The sequence below is a fragment of the Cydia pomonella genome, chromosome 5 (assembly GCF_033807575.1).
Source record: "Cydia pomonella isolate Wapato2018A chromosome 5, ilCydPomo1, whole genome shotgun sequence".
Lineage (NCBI taxonomy): Eukaryota > Metazoa > Arthropoda > Insecta > Lepidoptera > Tortricidae > Cydia > Cydia pomonella.
The window spans coordinates 16,095,810-16,115,599 of record NC_084707.1 but is presented as its reverse complement, the minus strand read 5'-3'; the positions used below and the strand labels follow the sequence as shown (position 1 = coordinate 16,115,599).

The 19,790-nt window shown below is 38.4% G+C and overlaps 1 protein-coding gene across 1 annotated transcript in view; it reads left to right on the top strand.

The window, feature by feature from the left end:
• Window positions 1–444: 444 nt before the first annotated feature.
• The window catches only part of LOC133517825 (E3 ubiquitin-protein ligase MIB1), a 346,372-nt gene continuing 327,026 nt past the window's right edge, over window positions 445–19,790 (top strand). Inside the window, exons 1-10 of the mRNA XM_061851267.1 lie at window positions 445–1,640; window positions 2,005–2,200; window positions 3,094–3,290; window positions 4,426–4,593; window positions 5,434–5,541; window positions 6,411–6,596; window positions 7,245–7,397; window positions 10,646–10,787; window positions 15,533–15,711; window positions 18,037–18,306. Coding sequence (XP_061707251.1) covers window positions 1,530–1,640; window positions 2,005–2,200; window positions 3,094–3,290; window positions 4,426–4,593; window positions 5,434–5,541; window positions 6,411–6,596; window positions 7,245–7,397; window positions 10,646–10,787; window positions 15,533–15,711; window positions 18,037–18,306 — 1,710 coding nt within the window. The 5' untranslated portion in view covers window positions 445–1,529. The remainder of the gene's footprint in view (window positions 1,641–2,004; window positions 2,201–3,093; window positions 3,291–4,425; window positions 4,594–5,433; window positions 5,542–6,410; window positions 6,597–7,244; window positions 7,398–10,645; window positions 10,788–15,532; window positions 15,712–18,036; window positions 18,307–19,790) is intronic.

The window sequence follows — 19,790 nt, the reverse complement described above, 5'->3', positions numbered from 1 at the left end:
AGTTTTCATGCGTTTTTCTTACGACGCAGAATATGGTCGCTAATTTCGTGTTGCCGGCCACTGTCCGTCTGGACTGCTAAACGAGTGTTACGGGTTCGAATCTCGTCCGATGACTAACTTTTGTTTTTTTTTATATGTTCAAGTTTATACATAATTTTTTAATTTTTATTGTTTTAGACAAGTTTAATTTAGTAAAAAAATGTAGTTAAGATTATCACCTATACACCACCATATTACAATAAATAGTTATAACCGAGCAAAGCTCGGTCGCCCAGGTACTATTAATTATATACCCAATATTAATCAGTTTATATCTAAGATTTACAAAGTATTATAATAAATTTTCATTATTATGTATTAGTTTATACAAGTTAAATATTCGTCAATTCTACAATAACACTTATCCAAACAAAATTTATATTTAAATTCAGGCATGTCATAATTCCTTATTTCTACGGGCAAATTATTAAATATTTTTATAGACATACATAGCACATTGCTTGCAAAGAATGCTGTCTTTGAGTGGAATGGATAACATGGTTCAGTGCCGTTTCCAGACTGATATATTGTAGTAGATGCCTTATTTCTAAAAAAACCTATATTATATTTGACTTGATTTCCTCTACTCTTTTTTCTTTATCTTGTTCTCATTATTTGGGGTCGGCTCTCCTCGTCCTCATGCGCCAGGACCGTATGTCCTGAGGTGTCTTTGGGGTAAGTTGGGCTCGTTCCATGTCACTGTACACCACCATGTGGCTTTAGGTCTTCCTTGTCTGCTCGCTTCCCTGTTCGGCAATGCCAAGGCTTACTGAACTATGTGGTCTTCGGGGTGTATCATCACGTGGCCATACCAGCAAAGTTACTTTCCGATGCCAAAATTAATTAAAACTTTGGACGATTCTGGCAAACCATCATCATAAAATAAACGTGAAACGTGAAGTGCTCCTCCACGGTTTTTTTAAAGGGGAAGTGAAAGCTATTATTACCTTTTACAATTATAATACAAGTAACATTGTACAACTATAATAAAAATCAAATTTAAAGACATTGAGTGCACGTATCAATCAACTAATCGTGATTCATTGAAATATCTAACAACAAGTAAAGAACGATAAAGCATTGTATTACCAACAATCTGATCAGATACGCCATAGTGACATGAACTTAGCTTCTTCTTAGCTTGTACACGTTTTGAAAGACTTACCTATTTTTATCTCGTAAATCTATAATTTATTCTTTATTATTACAAGGCATTTCACTATTACAGAATTTCAGAAAAAAACCGACGCTGCCATCACAATTACCGCCGTGCTGTTCCAGGTACAGATAAAAACGATGCGGTACATGACTCAACTTGTCAAATGTAGAATTTTGAACGAAATTCCTCTGACACAAGAGTATTTCCAAACGGGATGTTGTTGTCAAACTGTTTGACGTTTGTCAGACAGATCTAATTCAATAAGAAGAGCTTCGTTTCGTTTCATCTCGACTTTTACTCTTAAATTTTAGAAGGAAAGTTAAACATCATAATGGAGCCTAGTGTTCCAGGTTCTTCAACGTCTTCTAGAGCGACTAGATTTATGATGGAAGGCGTGGGAGCTCGTGTTATACGGGGGCCAGATTGGAAGTGGGGCAAACAGGTGCTGCATAGATGTTTATAGTTGACTATTATTTTTAATATATAACAACAGCTTAACTCTTTAACACATATATACATACAGAGATATATACATACAATTTACTGCAATGCCGCTTCATTTAAGTATATATATATATGTACTTGTTAAACGCTTGTTACAAACGATTAAAGTTATCTTTTTACAATACATTCCTAAATTTCTTCCATTGTTGTTAAGATTGCAATTTTGTATATGTATTTAAACTCATTACTTTAAAGTCTATTCTTTTACAACGTTGCATTTATTAAGATATACTCGAGAAATACAAAGTTATATAGGTAGTAGGTAAAATGCATTTTATAACTTGTTTACAAACTATTTACAGGATGGAGGGGAGGGGCATGTTGGTACCGTGAGAAACTTTGAATCACCAGAAGAAGTGGTGGTTGTGTGGGACAATGGAACTGCTGCAAATTACAGATGTTCTGGAGCATATGATTTGAGAATTTTGGATAGTGCTCCCACTGGTGTTAAACATGAAGGAACTATGTGTGACACATGCCGGCAACAACCTATATTTGGTAAATTATTCTAGCTATAAACCAATATAGATTATCATTCTCTAAATTTTCTTTTAACTTGTTTCCACTTAGTTTATAAAGATAGTTTGAGCTGGTAAGACCTGAGGCAATTTTTGTGCAATTGTTTCAATAAAAGTATTAATTTAGTTTTTCAAATTAAAATTTAGTTGGTACTTGTAGAAGTATGCGGACTTATGAGGCTAAGATATACAAATAAGCCTTATTGGTGCTTGTCATTTAGACTTCTATTTTTTGTGGTTAGTATTAGGGTATCCTACTCAAATCAGTTTCTATTTTAGAACTGTCAAAACAATTTGCCAATATGGAATTCATATGAAAACTGCTATAAGGATGTTACGACACAAAAATAAAAAATAAACCGTTCTCGCCTTCTTGAAAATACATACCTAAACTTGCTGGACTCACTAGGGTTGCTTTTGTATTAATTTCGAATTATAAAAAGGAGTAGGTAATAAAAGTTTACAGACATACATACATTGATTCGTTTGTACATGCATCTTATCATGTTTACATTCCTTAGAGACTGCATTTTGACGTACATGCCAGTAGGTACCTACGTAGCGGCGGGGATGTTAAGTGAGCAATGCGCGCCCGACTGAGCTCTGCCCGAGAGTGCCCGAGAATGCCTGTAAATGTAACACCTGTGTGCGTAAATGTCATGTCTGTGTGCGTGTGGCGAAAATGGCACTTTGCCATACAATGATACAGTTTGTTAAAATTTAATCATTTACAAGACTTTTTGTTCTTTTGTATGGGAACATTTATAGCATTGAATTTGAATGACTAATTTAATTAGATTGAAACTATAAACCCATTTATTAAATCAATTATTTCAGTATGTTTTTTTATAATAACGTTCTTTTGCCCATTAGGAATTCGTTGGAAATGTGCTGAATGCAGTAACTATGACTTGTGTTCTGTGTGCTACCATGGAGACAAGCATCATCTGCGTCACAGATTCTACCGCATCAGCGCACCAGGAGCTCAGCGCTGCCTGGTGGAGCCCCGTCGCAAGAGCAAGAAACAAGCTGTTAGAGGAATATTCCCTGGTGCTAGGGTTGTTAGAGGGGTGAGTGTAACATTCTTTAATAGCGTTGTTTCCGTCTACAAATCCTAGGGCACAATAATCGAAGTTCGTCATTGCGGGCATTTTTCTATGGCTACGGCTTGAGTATCAAATTCTGCACTGAGAATAGACAACGGAAGGCCTTGGTGTCACGTGTGTATGCACCTATATAATTACTTACTCTTTGGTATGTACATAGTTGTGTCAAACCGTAAACTGTGACGTCATACAATTTTCAAAGAGCGTTTTGGGCGCGAAAGCATGGGTCATAATATATTTTGTTAATTTAACATATTTAAAGCCGTTTTTAGGGTAAAAGTTAAATTTTAGGGCAACGTTTGGTTAATATAGAACGTATTACAAACGTTTCAAAAAATTGGAAACAACCCTATTAAGCCTGTTCTGTCTGTATAAGGCTTCCTCAAATTTCTTCATTGCTGGATCTAGTTCTAGTGCAGCCTTTCCTTAGAAAACTTCTTTCAGAAGGATAGAAGTGGTGAAGTTTTATCTTGTAGACACAAAATAGCCAAATAACGCTAGACCCTACTCATAGTATTGTGTACCTGCCGGTGAGTAAGGTTGTCAGAGCTCAACGAGGAGGGGGCGGGTTTAGGGTCGGCAACACGCATGTAACTCCTCTGGAGTTGCAGGCGTACATAGGCTACGGACACTGCTTACCATCAGGCGGGCCGTATGCTTGTTTGCCACCGATGTAGTATAGAAAAAAATTATATAGGTAATTCCTAACATGTTTTGACAACTTTCATACGTAATTTGATTTGAACAATAATCTGTCAGTTATCTTGATTAAAGAATTAATTCGCACTCTGCATTTATTACTTAAATTCAAATTGAATCCTGTATAAATGTTCCTCACTTTTTTAGAATAAAATATTGCATGTAGAAAGGCCACAGATTTTTTTTCTAAGGATTTTAACACATCTATAAAAGTTTCGGTTGAAACTGAGTCCAAACCGAACCTTCAGTTTCAGCAAAAAACCTGCTTTCAGTTGGACGCGAATTGGAATCTATTAAATTATAGTTCGTTTTATAGCATTCGAATAAAGGTTAAAAATAATGACTTGTTTAAAAACGAACTATAATTCATTTTCTTCAAATTCTATTATACCATTTAAAGGTTGATTGGCAATGGGAAGACCAAGATGGCGGAAACGGTAGAAGAGGGAAAGTGAATGAGATCCAGGACTGGTCTGCAGCCAGTCCCCGGTCAGCTGCTTATGTGGTCTGGGACAATGGGGCTAAGAACCTTTACAGGGTTGGATTTGAGGGAATGGCTGATCTTAAGGTAATATACAGACAAAGGAATCCGTGGGGCAAAATTGTTTGACAAGTAGGGAGTTCCTGTATCGATAAACTCGACTATAGATGCTAGTTCTATATACTAGTGATCACTCAAGGGTTTGCTTGTAAAAATACGTTTTTATTAAGAGTAAAAATAATAATTAAATAATAACTCAATGTACTCTTCTTCGTTTTTAAGACAAGACAATTTTATAATTTTACTCATCTCAATTTTTTCTTCATGAATGTTTCATTTATTATTGTTAAAGTAAACGACCAGAATTTGTTCCGTCTTCGGGTATAAAGTGTCTAAAATTAAGGGATTAAAATTATAATATTGTCTTGTCTTGTCTTAAAAACAAAGGATAGTACATTGAGTTATTATTTAATTATTTTTTTACTCTTAATAAAAACATATTTTTACAAGCAAACCTTTGAGTGATCAATAGTATATATAGAACTAGCATCAATAATTGAGTTTATCGATACAGGAACTCCCTACTTGTCAAACAATTTTGCCCCACGGATTCCTATGTCTGGTAATATATAATAATAAATTACCTAATCAATAAGTTTTACGGCTACACTTTTTATTTGCCCTAGCCAGTAAACAAGTAATATCCGGCAATCAAACTTAAAAAGCCAAATGAAAGGGTTTTAGCTAACAACGGTTTTGGTAAGCAAAGCCTTACGAAATACCCCTTCCAAAACCCTCGAAGGGGATACCGGCCGGTCCCTGGTGCTAATAAAAAATGATCAGTAAAATAATTTGATTTGTTCTCTTCCTTAGTTTAATCATACTTGACAAAATGTAAAAAATCAAATATTCCGCATTCCTTTACAGGTTATGAATGACGTAAAAGGTCAAAATGTATACAAAGAACATCTTCCGCTATTGGGAGAGCTAGGCCCCGGACGCACGGGCCCTCATGGGTTGCAAGTTGGTGATCAGGTGAGGAACTCACTTGTTTAATTTTTAATAATTAAATAGAAACAACCTTTAAGGTTGCCAGTCAGGAGTGTAGAGTCGCGTAGCCAAGTCATTCACCGCTACAGAATTTACAGGACAATTAAACGTTACGTAACCATTAAAACCAATGTCGACTATTCTGTACACCCACTGTACAGAATAAAATTGATTTACTAAACAATTTGTATCAGATTAACATCTTGTCCTTTTTTGCACAGGCCTTATCAGTATGAAATCGTGTTCGTAATAGTGTACCTGAGTATTCTTACCTATGTAGGTAGCTAAAGATTTGCAAATAGATTTATAGGTACTGTTATTCAATAGAATAATCACGTTGACTTGCATGAGCTGAACCGCATGGCATATAATTATAATTGAAATCCTACGACAATCGCAACCGCCGTTTTTTATTAGGGTTCCGTAGTCAACTAGGAAACCTTATAGTTTCGCCATGTCCGTCTGTCTGTCTGTCTGTCTGTCTGTCCGAGGCTTTGCTCCGTGGTCGTTAGTGCTAGAAAGCCGAAATTCGGCATGGATATATAAATCAATAAAGCCGACAAAGTCGTACAATAAAATCTAAAAATTTAATCTTTTTGAGGGTACCTCCCCTACACGTAAAGTGGGGGTGAATTTTTTTTTTGCTTCAACCCTACAGTGTGGATCGTTGGAAAGGTCTTTCAAAACTAATAGGGGTCTTCAACAAACATTTTTTGATAAAGTGAATATATTAGGAGATAATAATAATATTTTAGGTATGACGGACGATTGATGTTGTTATTCTAATCAACATGACATGCCAAATTTTCCAACATTGTCCTTTTTAAGAAACCTATTTGTAACGTTGACTTCAGGTGAACGTCGACCTGGACCTAGAGATCGTGCAGTCGCTCCAAATCGGGCACGGTGGCTGGACGGACGGCATGTTCGAGTGTCTCGGGACCACTGGCACTGTCGTCGGCATCGACGAGGATCATGATATCGTCGTAACGTATCCTAGCGGCAACCGATGGACGTTCAACCCCGCTGTTTTAACTAAGGTACAGTCATATTGGTCGTTGTTGGAAGGACGGCATGTTCAAGTGTCTCGGGACAGTCGATACCACTGGTGCCGTTGTCGGTATCGACGAGGATCGTGATATCGTCGTTACATATCCTAGCGGCAACCGGTGGACTTTCAACGCCGCGGTTTTAACTAAGACATGCTCATATTGGTCGTATTTGGTTAGACAACAAGTTCGAGGGTCCACCACTTGTACCGTCATCGGTATTGATGATGATCATGATCATGGTAACGTATCTTAGCTGCAACCGGTGGAAGTTCAACCCCGCGGTTTTAAATAAAGTATAGTTATATTGGTCTCGAAACTGCATTGATGGCATTTTTGAGTTCTCTGAATCACCAGCACTGTTGTCTGCATCGACATAGCAATCAATGAATTTAATTTGACCCGGCGCAGTATCTCTGCATCACTCGGCACCTCTATAGGCAAACAAGCACCGTAGGTGAAAGGATGTCTGGTTTTCGGGTTCTGTATCAAAATGGTAAAGAAGGAACCATTATATAAATATACTACGGCATCCATGAAGTTTATTCTGAGGTTGTGCAATAAAGAGGATTTGTATTGTAGTGTAAGCACCAGCTGTAAATTATTTGGTGTTAATCTAAGATAATTTTGTCGTTACAGGTATGCAGCGGGAACATGAGCGCGTCAGCATCGGGCAGTGGTACAGCCGCCAGTGGCTTCGCCGTCGGCGACCTCGTGCAAGTGTGCGCCGACCAGGAGCGGGTCAAGGCGCTGCAGCGTGGACATGGCGAGTGGGCCGAGGCGATGGCACCGGTTAGTGAACCGTTACAACTATAACTCATTACAAACATAAACACTTCAGCATTGGGTTGGACTCAATATCGAGCGGCTTTGCCATAGTGAGAGCTCATGTAAGTGTGCGCCGACCAGGAGCAGGTCAAGGCGCTGCAGCGTGGACACGGCGAGTGGGCCGAGGCTATGGCATCAATAAAGCATTCTCCATTACAAGCACCATAACGTACAGTCATGTGTAAAAATATGATTGCATACAACCTACTCAAAAATATGTCCCATAGTTCTTAATTCGCTGACATAAGAGCGTGGACGTAAACGCTTCAGCGAACATGCGAGGTCACGGCGTTAAGCGACTTCACGTGGGAAGACAGAAAGCCAAATCTATTCAAAACTTTTCCTACTCCTCTATTGTTATCTGTCATTTATGCATTCATTAACACGAATATAAGAACATACATAAAAGATTTCAAGAAAAGTCTATATTGTCTATTCCTCATAAAAGCTCTTGTGCTTTTATAAGCTATAACGTTACTGCGATTAATGGCTACCAACCTAACAAAACCAAAACGAATACAGTTTTAAACTAAGTGCATTGCTGCCAACTTACAAAATATTCATTTGGTTGCATAGTAAAAATAATTACTTCATAAGTCAGAAACACGCATGTGACACCCGTAATATAGCAACACGAAGACCGCTTAGCGTTGCTTATTAGTCTCCGTAGGCTACGGTGGCCAAAATTGAGTAAAAACTGTCCAAAAAATTAATTTAGCAAGTAGCAAGTACCAGGGCCTCATGAGTTACGAGGAGGTGTCGCCGACCGGCCGGCCGCGGCCCGGGGCGGGCCGGGCGCGTAACAAGGTATGCTCGCGCGTCTTGGCTATATACTTTTGCTGTAATTTGTTTACCTAAATTAAGATTTATTTTTGTTAACTCGTAGGAAAAATATTGTATGCAACGTTGTATAAGTAGGTCAAAAAATTCTCGTGGCGTATTCCTTTACAATGTTCGCCTACGCCTTCGGCTCCGGCTCACATTGTAACTCACGCCACTCGCCTTTTTTGACCCTTCTTATACAACTGTTGCATAAAATACTATTTCCTACTCCTCTACTGTTATCTGTCATTTATGCATTCATTAACACGAATATAAGAACATACATAAAAGATTTCAAGAAAAGTGTATATTGTCTATTCCTCATAAAAGCTCTTGTGCTTTTATAAGCTATAATGTTACTGCGATTAATGGCTACCAACCTAACAAAACCAAAACGAATACAGTTTTAAACTAAGTGCATTGATGCCAACTTACGAAATATTCATTTGGTTGCATAGTAAAAATAATTACTTCATAAGTCAGAAACACGCATGTGACACCCGTAATATAGCAACACCCATAGACTACGAAGACCGCTTAGCGTTGCTTGTTAGTCTCCGTAGGCTACGGTGGCCAAAATTGAGAAAAAACTGTCCAAAAAATTAATTTAGCAAGTAGCAAGTACCAGGGCCTCATGAGTTACGAGGAGGTGTCGCCGACCGGCCGGCCGCGGCCCGGGGCGGGCCGGGCGCGTAACAAGGTATGCTCGCGCGTCTTGGCTATATACTTTTGCTGTAATTTGTTTACCTAAATTAAGATTTATTTTTGTTGACTCGTAGGAAAAATATTGTATGCAACGTTGTATAAGTAGGTCAAAAAATTCTCGTGGCGTATTCCTTTACAATGTTCGCCTACGCCTTCGGCTCCGGCTCACATTGTAACTCACGCCACTCGCCTTTTTTGACCCTTCTTATACAACTGTTGCATAAAATACTATTATTTAAGTCGTATTTCTTTCGCTTAAAGGTCTTGTACCAGATCCGCAACCTTTTGAGTGAGAACGTCCGCATGATTTTATGTGAATCGTTATTTCTTTCAATGTGGAATTATGGTGATAAGGCTTATGTACCACGTCTACAACATAACATTCGTCGCTTAATACAAAGAGTACAAAATGCGTGTTATAGATTTTGTTACTCAATACTCCCTAGAAGCCATATTCCCCCGTGTTTGAACAAATCGTCCATGCTTAATATGTCTTCTTGGAGACATCTACACCTTGCATGTCTCCTATTTGGCGTTTTAAACAATAAATCTCCGGAATATCTGTTTTCCAAAATTAACACTTCAACGTTTAACAACCGTCATGGCACTAAAGATGTACCCTCATAGAATGATTGCATTTAACCGTTCTTTCCGATTTCTCCCGACCAAATGCTGGATTGATATCCCTCCACCTGTAAGATGGCTCAAAAATAAGAAAACTTTTGAACATCAGTTTAAAAAAATAGTGTTTGAAAAACAAAAAAACAGGGATACCATGCTGCTCTTTGGTTGCAGATTTCAGGATCTAATCGGTATTTCGGAGGATTTCTAGGAGATTTTAAACCAAACCTATGCACTTTCTCATTTTTTAGGGTTCCGTACCCGAAGGGTAAAAAGGGACCCTATTACTAAGACTCCGCTGTCTGTCCGTCCGTCTGTCACAACCTGTGTGTCACAGTCTGTGTGGCCGCTATAACAAGAAATACTAAAAAACAGAATAAAATAAATATTTAAGGGGCCTCCCATACCACAAACGTAATTTTTTGCCGTTTTTATAGAGAATGGTTCGGAACCCTTCGTGCGCGAGTCATCGCACTTGGCCAGTTTTTATTTATATGTTTTATTTCGGGATATGTCAACACCACTACACACTTTTTACACTACTGTACTAGGTTTCTACCATCATATTTAGATTTACCCAACTGTAACGTGATCTGCAGCATTCAAATAAACGTTTTATCTATCTATCTATGCCATCTATCTTATGTAGGCCTAGCCATAGCAAAAAAATAAATTCGAATAGTAAGTCACAAATGTTACAAATAGAAACATTTACAGAATTCAAGGCCTAAATCCCTATCGGAGCAACGCGAACGTCATGCTAATTCGAATTGGGTTTGTGCTATACCTAATGGCTATTGCCAAACTTATATTTCCTGAAGTTTACGACGATTCTTGTCTTTAAAATAATTCAGAAAAAGGGTGATTAAATATCGAATGTGGCGTAGAAAACGTTAAATAGTGTGGCAAACTATTGCGATACACACGGCAAGTCTATAAGAACTAGGGCGCTGCTTAGGACATAACGAGATCGTAAATATGTGACTAATTTTCCTGTATGAAATGCACAGCAATACTAACTTTTATTCACTGTTTGATTGATAAAGCTCTTGTATTTGTTTCAGACTCTCGGAAAAATTGGCCGCGTACAGCAGATCTACCACGACAACGATCTGAAAGTGGAAGTATGTAATACGTCTTGGACATACAACCCCAACGCTGTTACCAAAGTCTCCTCAATCGGTACCATTCCGGAAAACTCTTCAGGTAAGTTTAGTTTGACTGTTCTGTTGTATTTCTTACAGGTTTCCGCATCTCTTCGACTAGTGCATATTTTGTCTGAGTACCCACTATTAGTTATAGATAAAGATAGTTTATTTCTAAGTAGGCATATAACAATGCGCTTATGAACGTCAAATGAAGCTACGCCGGCTCTAACTCTACATCTCTGACCCGAGAAGATTTAAATCGCTTATTTTATAGTATGCTCGCGAAACGAGTTTTTGCTTAACAACAGTTGAATTTAGAATCTGTAAGCTCGGTGACAGTTTTTGGTAATTTGTTATAGAATTTTATACAATTTCTCAAGAACGACTTTCTTGTTTTAGCCAGTCTGTAAGATGTTACTTTCAACTTTCCTGTTTCCTGTAGCCTTTGGCTTATCAATATTCGTTAGGAAACTGTGTAAGTTTTTCCTTACAAACATTATTGTTTCAAATATGTATAGCGACAACAGACAGCGTACCAATATTCGTTTTAAGAAATATTTTTAGGAATTGTTTTGGTTAGTTATGTAACTAGGGGGAGGAAGTGTTACATATATGTGTGCGTGAGGCTGCGTACTCAGTTGACGTTAACGCTGTTAACTGTTTAAATATATGCCAGTGCGCTAACGGCCGCCTGTGGTTTTACTAGCTCCTATCCCGAATTTATCGGTTAGAATATATATTTCCTCAAATAACTCTCTTAGTGGCTCAGGCGACCCCAGGTTGTAAATTAATCTAATTGCCCTTTTTTGCTAAATGAATATTGAATCAATATCACCAGCTGATCCCCACAAAATAAGACCATAAGTAATTATACTGCTTACCATCAGGCGTGAAGTAGACTAATCGTGCCGTGTCTACATTGGTAAGCTGCCTTATTCTCCTTACTGCAAACGTAGCGGAGCTTAACCTGTTAGTTAATGAAGAAGGAGAAGTTAAGTTATTCCTAGAAGAAAAGTAGTCTTAACAAATTCTTAAGTTTGACCATTCAATTTAATATTAAAGACTACATTTTTAGTTGATGACTTAGTTAGTGAGAATCGTATACATTTCGTTTTACTCGGATTCAGTAGTAGATTATTGGCAGTGAACCAGTAGGATATCTTGGATAGGGTATTGTTTGGTTCAACAAGCTCAGTATCCTTCCTATTAACTTCGAAGAATATAGAAGTATCATCAGCAAACACAACAATGCCTGATCTTCGGCTTAACATTTAGGGCAGGTCATTGACATATACAAATAATAAAAATGGGCCTAAAATAGATCCTTGGAGTACTCCTATCTCCACTGCTATTTCGTAAGAAATTACTCCATTAATTGCTACCTTTTGATTTCTCTGTGCCAGATATGATCTAATAAGATTTAATGCAAGTCCTTTAATACCGTAACAATCAAGTTTACTAATTAGTAAACTCTAACGTAACGTAATTAGTAACTCTAATTAGAGTACCGTGGTCTACACAATCAAAAGCTTTAAAGAGGTCGCAAAATACGCCAATTGCGTCATGTGACTCCTCCTATGTCTGCATAATGATTTTAATTAAACTGATACCAGCATCAGTAGTGGACCTGCTTTTCATGAAGCCAAACTGCTGTGCGTGCAAAATTTTGTTCAAATTAAAGTGAGAAATCAACTGCGTTAGCATTATTTTTTCGAATATTTTGCTAAACTCTGGTAGCACAGAAACGACGATAATCAGAAGGATTATCTTTATGGCCTGATTGAAAAATGGGAACTATAAAAATAAAAAGCCTTTTATTTCTTGCATAAATTTTACAAAAAGTATTGAAATTTTAAATTTAGGTAAATACTTACTCTATTTATATATATATCTATGTATATGATTTTTCTAGGTTTTTTACAGTTATTAGAATGAAATGAAGAAGCATTATTTACAGTACATATGGGGCTACTTTATAGCACTAGTGCGAGAAGTAGCATATTACGTTACTGTGTCGAACATTTAAAGGGCCATATGTACTGTAAAACGTTGTACGATACATGTGCGAATAGGTAATTCGCAACTCGTGTCGATTTAAAACACTCCCTTCGGTCGTGTTTTAATTTATCGCCACTCGTTTCGAATTTCCTATTTTTCGCACTTGTATCGTAATGTACTATTAAGACTATATGTCTTATTTTAAGTTTTCCACTTTGCATTATGCAAGAACCCTCTGTAGGTAAAGGCCTCCTCCAAAGTTAGCCAATCTTCCCTTGATTGAGCTGTTTGTATCCAGTTTTGTCCTGCTGTTTTTCTGATCTCGTCTTCCCATCTTGCGTAAGGGCGCGCCTGTTTCCTTTTCCCTACTGGACCTTTCCATGCTGTCAGATTTTTCTTCCATCTCTGGTCTCAGGTCTCGGATACGTGATATGTGGCGTACCCATTTTCATTTTAATGCTAGTGCTTGTTCTAGTGCGTCTTTTGCTTTGGTAATATCTCTAATCTTTGTATGTCGAATTTTCTGCATTTTATTTATACTTAGCATGCTTCACTCCATTGCTCGCTGACATGTGACTAATTTATTTTTAACTTTATTGTCAAATTTCCATGTTTGACAGGCATATGTTAGGCATGGTATAATACAAGAGTTAAAAACTTTAGTTTTTATAGCGATTGGCATATTACTTTTAAATACTTCTCTTAAGCTCCAGTATTTGTTCCATGTTATTTGTGTTCTGCGCTCTACCTCCCAAATATTACTCGCTCTATCAAAACTTATTTGTTTCCCGAGGTATATATATTTATCTGTATACTCAAGAGGCTTGTTATTGATTGATATTGGTCGCTTCGTGCTGTTGGTCATTAGCATCGTCTTAGCTAGATTCATTTCTAGGCACGGTTTAATTCGTTTATCATAGATTGAAGGTCTGAACCAGATTCTGATAGTAGTACCAGGTCATCCTCGAATCGTAGATGGCTCAGGTTTTTATTGTTAATCCTTATGCCGTATTTACTCCAATCCAGTTGACTAAATACGTATTCCAAAGTGGCTATAAAAAGTTTTGGGGACAAAGGGTCCCCTTATCATACGCCTCTTTCGATCGGAAACCATGGGCCGGGTGACTCTAGTTTTATTCTACTCTTACCATTTTCGTAAATGCTTAATGGGAATAATAAAAATGGGAACTACTTTACTATATATATATATATATCAGTAGCGGCGCGTGAAAATTCTGGCTAGGCAACGCGGAACAAAAAAAAACCTAATTTATCATTATGTACTTTTTTTCATGATAAAAGTGAAGCGTGCGCTAGGTGTATCCTTGGGCGCAACCTTTTGCAGTTAGTGAATAACCACCTTTGCCATACTATTATACACCAAAACATACACAAATTTCACGGGCTTAGTAACTTTATGTATAAATTTGTGCACAAAACTAAATAAAATCACATAAAAACATTTAAAACTCTAATTATAACAAAAAGCCTTTGGTATCAACCGCGGCGGGAGTGTTATCATAACATAATTCCATTTTCACCCACGAATTCTAAAACCTATTACTACAAACCTACAAACAGTACTTTCTTTGAAGAAACGTTCGTTATCATATAATTAAACTTGAGATGAGACTGCATAAGATACTTGGATTTTGTATTAAAATTTATCTTTTTTAAAAAGATTTTTACAAAAATTGGTATTAATGATAGTAAAATACAATAAAATTTTACCCATTTATTCAATTCAATGTTTTTGTATGACAATATTATGCATACGCGCGGCAAACGCACCCGATTCAAAATTGTGAAACATTACACTCCAATATAAATCTTACCTGTTTGTATTTAAGGTTTAAATTCGAATGAAGCAGCATGGTAATATAACTGAATTTATCGCGGTCGTGTACAGAAGGCCTACCACGTACCACTAAGTTCGCAAATAGCGAGCATCTTTCTCTGTCACCCTAATAACGCTATTGGAGTAAAAGAGAAAGTTGCCCGCAATTTGCGTACTGCGGTGTTCGCGGTAGGCCCCTCAGTACTCGCGGACTTTATGAATATGTGCGTGCATTTTTCCAATATAAACCTTATAGTCTTACGTTTAAGGTTTTTATTCAAATGAATAACTCGATACAAGACCGAGTTGCTTTAAAGCTCATTCGCGCGCACTCTCTATAGCAAAATTTATGAGCGTGTGCGTAAGTTTTCGTATCTGTGTAGTGGCGCATGAATGAATAGTCAAGCTGAGCTTCTCTTCGCGCGCTCGCTATGATTAGTTGAAAATTAATCAATATTGAAGCTTTATTAAATCGTGTTATCAATTCCAAGGTAATGTATTACGTAGTGTTTTCATTATGGATATAATATTTTTAATTTTAATGATGATTTATAAGTTTGGTTTATGTAGCAATAAATTTTAGGCAAGCCGGTGGGAATCGAGTTGTATGGAGCCGCCGCCCCTGATATATATATATACTTCATCAAGTTCGAAAAAATACCATTGTCTATACAACTATTAAAAATACAAATAAGTTGAAAACCAAATTATACAGTTGTGCTGGAATTTATATTACCTATTTTCTTGAAATAAGGCGCATCTAGTCTTGGTAGTATTTAAAGAGACTTGAGGCCTAATTGAAAGTCAAATCTGAAGTTTATTGTAATTTTTTTGAAGTTTGCAGAGAATCGAGATTTCTAGAGATGCCTAAACAATTTTAAAGTCGTTTTCAAGAAACGTTTTCTTCGTGCAGAATATATTAGATATAGTCTGGTGATGACGTAATGACATTATTTCGTATAACGCAGGCGAGCGCCTCTCGGCGCTCCTGAAGAAACTATTCGAGACCCACGTGACGGGGGACACGAACGAGGAGCTGGTGAAGGCGGCCACTAACGGCGACGCGGCGCGCTGCGCGGACATCCTGGCGCGCGCCGACGCGCCCGCCGACGTCAACGGCGTGTTCGGCGGACACACCGCGCTGCAGGTACGTGTTGTACCGCCTGACGCACGCGACGCGGCCGAGGCGGGGAAGGGGGCCACCACAGTGTGACCACCGACTACTGGACGGAGCTTCTAAGACAGTCGAGGTCACCACACATAAGCGCTTTCGTACAAAGGGTATTTAATTTACCTGACATTACCTTCAAGTCCTTCAATCATCAAATTACTATTTTAACTACTTATTTAAATAAACCCAGGTGGAATTCCTAATAAATTATATCAATACTTTTATTATATGTAATACCTACTCTTATCGTTAAAATGTGAGTAAGTACCTAGTTGGTTACTAAATTCTGTTACTGCAATAATCTTTATCTACATAAAATATACGAACGAAAGTTGAATTAACTATATATTAAAATGAAGTACACAACATCAGGAATTACATATGACAATATCATTCAAAACGGCCTCCTCTGGCCTTGACACAGGCCCTCAAACGACGAGGTCAGTCATCAATAGCGGCACACACGATTGTCATGTCTGATTCCGTCACTGGCTTAACTATGGCCCGCTTGTGGGAGTCCAGATTTGTGTGGGGCTTAGCACAGGCTTTCTCCTCAACAACCTGCCTGCAATGGCATAATCCAGGGGGTTAAGGTCCGGGCTGGAGGACGCCCAGTCTTCGTGGGCAATAAAGTCAATTTTGTTCCTTCGAAACCAGGCTTGAGTTGTTTTTGCCTTATGTGCAGGAGCTGAGTCCTGTTGAGAGACCCATGGCTGGTTTTGAAATAGGGTGTGGCTTAAGGGCTTCACTATTGGTTCAAGAACGGTTTCCTGGTAAACTTTGGCCCGGTTTTCACACCTTTTTCACAGAAATGAACCTGTGTTAGCCCTGAGTATGACACACCCAGCCAAATCATCACATAAGAGGGATGATGGCCTCGTTGCACTCTCGGAACAGCCGCAATCGCCTCTTGACTGTTTTTTGCATACACTCTGTCATTCAGGTGGTTACAACATTATTCAATGGTAAAAATTTTTTTATCTGTAAATAGTATTTCTCGGTGGCCATTTTGTGCGTACCGCTTGAATAGCACGCGACTTTTCTCTAGCCTCAGTCTTTAATCGTCCATTAAGCAAATGACCTTTTTGTCTGCGGTAAGCGTGTAGTCCAAGGTCTTCATTAATGACTTTTTTTAGGGAGCTTCTCTTCACAGACATCTGTATTGCCAACAACTTTTGCTTCCGGGCGGGGTTTCTTGCAATTCTCGCCTTCACTGCCTTTATTAGAGCTGGGGTCCGAACGGTGCGTGGTCTTCCAGACCTCTTGCGGTCATCGAAGCTCTGAGTACTATTGTATCTATTAATTGTGCGATAAACAAATTGTTTGTTGATTTTTAGGTTTTCAAGCAACTTCAAAATCATGTTTGGCGGGTGCCCACATTTGTGCAACGCAATTACTGCGATACGATTCTCTTTTAGGCGTGATAAGCGTTATGTGTGGTATATAATTATAGCTCACAAATCCACCACATTATGTCATTTTTTATTTTTTCAGTAGCATTTGTTTTAACGGAAATAAAGAGGTTGCAAATCGAGTAACAGAACTTAGTAACCAACTAGGTACGTCACAGAGAAAAGCCACTTATACATGAAACTGTCATTATTACAATCCGTTATAATTTTTACTTGTGTGTGCAACTCCATTCATTCATTATTCGATACATTCTAGTATCTATATTGCGCGACCAATACTTGGTTTACAAGGGTAACCAGGATTTTATTGTATGTTACTCAACAAGTTCTTCGCTCGTTTCGTTGATATAAAACGCCGGTGACAATGTCCTAAACTCTCTTGTGTTACTTTGTAGCGTTTACGAGATGCTAAGCTGTAAAGCGGTAATTTTGTGCAAGTTCTTTATTTTTCCGCTGGTAACTTCGTAACAACACTTGTAGTAGCGGGCTTGTACTACAAATTCTGCTTTTAAATTATCTCTATACCACAAAGTTGTTAAGGTTTAAACTCTACAAACTAGGTCGTTGAGTGGTATTGGTTGTCTAGAGCCCACGTCCTTTTTATATACCACCATATGTACGATCCAGCTGATTATAGGCGAAGGCTGTAGCCTATGTGTTTGCAAATCATAAGTGTATTTTGTAGGTATATGTAAGATTTTGAAGCATTATGTAGTTTACATACACATAGATAATTTTCTGCCGACACACAGTGCTGCTTGTGGTTGGTAATTTAATTTCTGTTAAGAAAGGATTAATTATCTCTAAAAACCATTGTAATCTACTCTCCTGCCTTGCTATTCCTGTCAGTATTGTATATTTTAACAAACTCGAATTTTGTGTGTACCAGGCGGCAGCTCAAAACGGCCACCTGGAAGTGATCCGCGCGCTAGTGGAAGCGGGCGCGGACGCGGACGCGGAAGACCGCGACGGTGACCGCGCGGCCCACCACGCCGCGTTCGGAGATGAACCTTCGGCTCTCCGGGCCCTTGCCGCCGCTGGAGCAGATTTAAACGCGCGGAATAGGCGGCGGCAGACTCCGCTGCATATAGCTGTGAATAAGGGACACCTGGGCGTCGTCAGGACGTTGTTACAGCTCGCTGTGCATCCGAGTTTGCAGGTTAGTTTTAGATTAAGATTGTAAAAAATACTTATACTGTTAAGAGGGAAGCATACCACGTTATCGTCCATACAAAGAGAGAAAACGTTTTTCCACTTCTATATATTATCTATTCTACATGATGGTTTAGTATGTTATTAACACAATTAAAAAGTAGGTTTATAGGTTTACCTTTTTTTTTCAACATTTGCAAAAGAAGTAACATATTTTTTTTCTTCAAAAAAGCGTAACCTATAAACCTATAATATATTATGCTGAAGCGATCGACATCAAAATCAAAGTGATTTGTTAAGATGTAGTTAGTGGAAAACGTTTTCTCCCGAAATGGACTTTCATAGAAAAATTACCGTTATTTCGTTAGATCCGAAAAGCTATTCTTCCCTCTTAAGCTCAACGCTTTGAACACCACGCCTACTATAGAAAACTCGCCACTTATTTGAATGGACGAAGAACAAGGTTCATATTAAACTGAAATCGAGGGCGTCAGTTGACGTTTTTTGCGGTCAAAGGGATAAAAATATCTCGACTTGCACCAAGTAGCATTTAGCCACCTTCAAGTAGACCGTGATCTAGCGAGGCGAGGCGATCACAGGATACCGCGACGGTGACCGCGCGGCCCACCACGCCGCATTCGGAGACGAACCTTCGGCTCTCCAGGCCCTTGCCGCCGCTGGAGCACGTTGAATGCGCGGAATAGGCGGTGCCAGACTCAATGTTGCATAATGCATATAGCAGTTAATAAAAGATATCTGGGCGTCGTCAGGACGTCGTTACAGCTCGATGTACATCCGAGTTTCCAGGTCAGTACGGATATGATGGTCGTATTTGTTTAAGTGACAGTGTGATAATAAGTGTCTATATCTTTGTCTTCAAAACTGATACTTATTTATCACGAGAATAAAGCTATCCATAAATCTATACGAATGCGATCCGATAATAAAATCACTTCTACATATTATAAACCTTTGAAAAATGAACATTTGCGCACGTGATATTAGGCCACCCCCATCTGGAAATGATCCATTCGCTCGTTTGTCCAGACATATACCTACTTAATTTAGTCGTTGAGTGCCAACTGTCCACTTTGCCGTCGAGGGTGTTTTTGGAACGAAGTTCCTTATCGGACGATAACCGGCTAGGCGAATAAAGTGTGAGATTTTTTAGTCACGGCTCTCTTTTGTTTAAATTCTTTCTGGAGATTAAGTAGCGTAATTTCACCGACTTACATATATCGTATAGGGAGCGTGCATAAACTGTAGGTGGCAGCACAGGAGACGTCAGATTTTTAGCGCGAGGTGTAAATGTGAAGTTTATGCTTCCAATGTAGCCCACAAGATGGCAGAAAATGTACGAGAGCGGTAGATGGCAGCACTTGCTTTGGCGTGAAGATTCGGGTTTGATCCCTAGACGTGTTTGCAGATATAACTTCTTGTATTTTTTGGCACTTGCATTTCAATTTCATATTTTTGATTGACTAAGCGAGC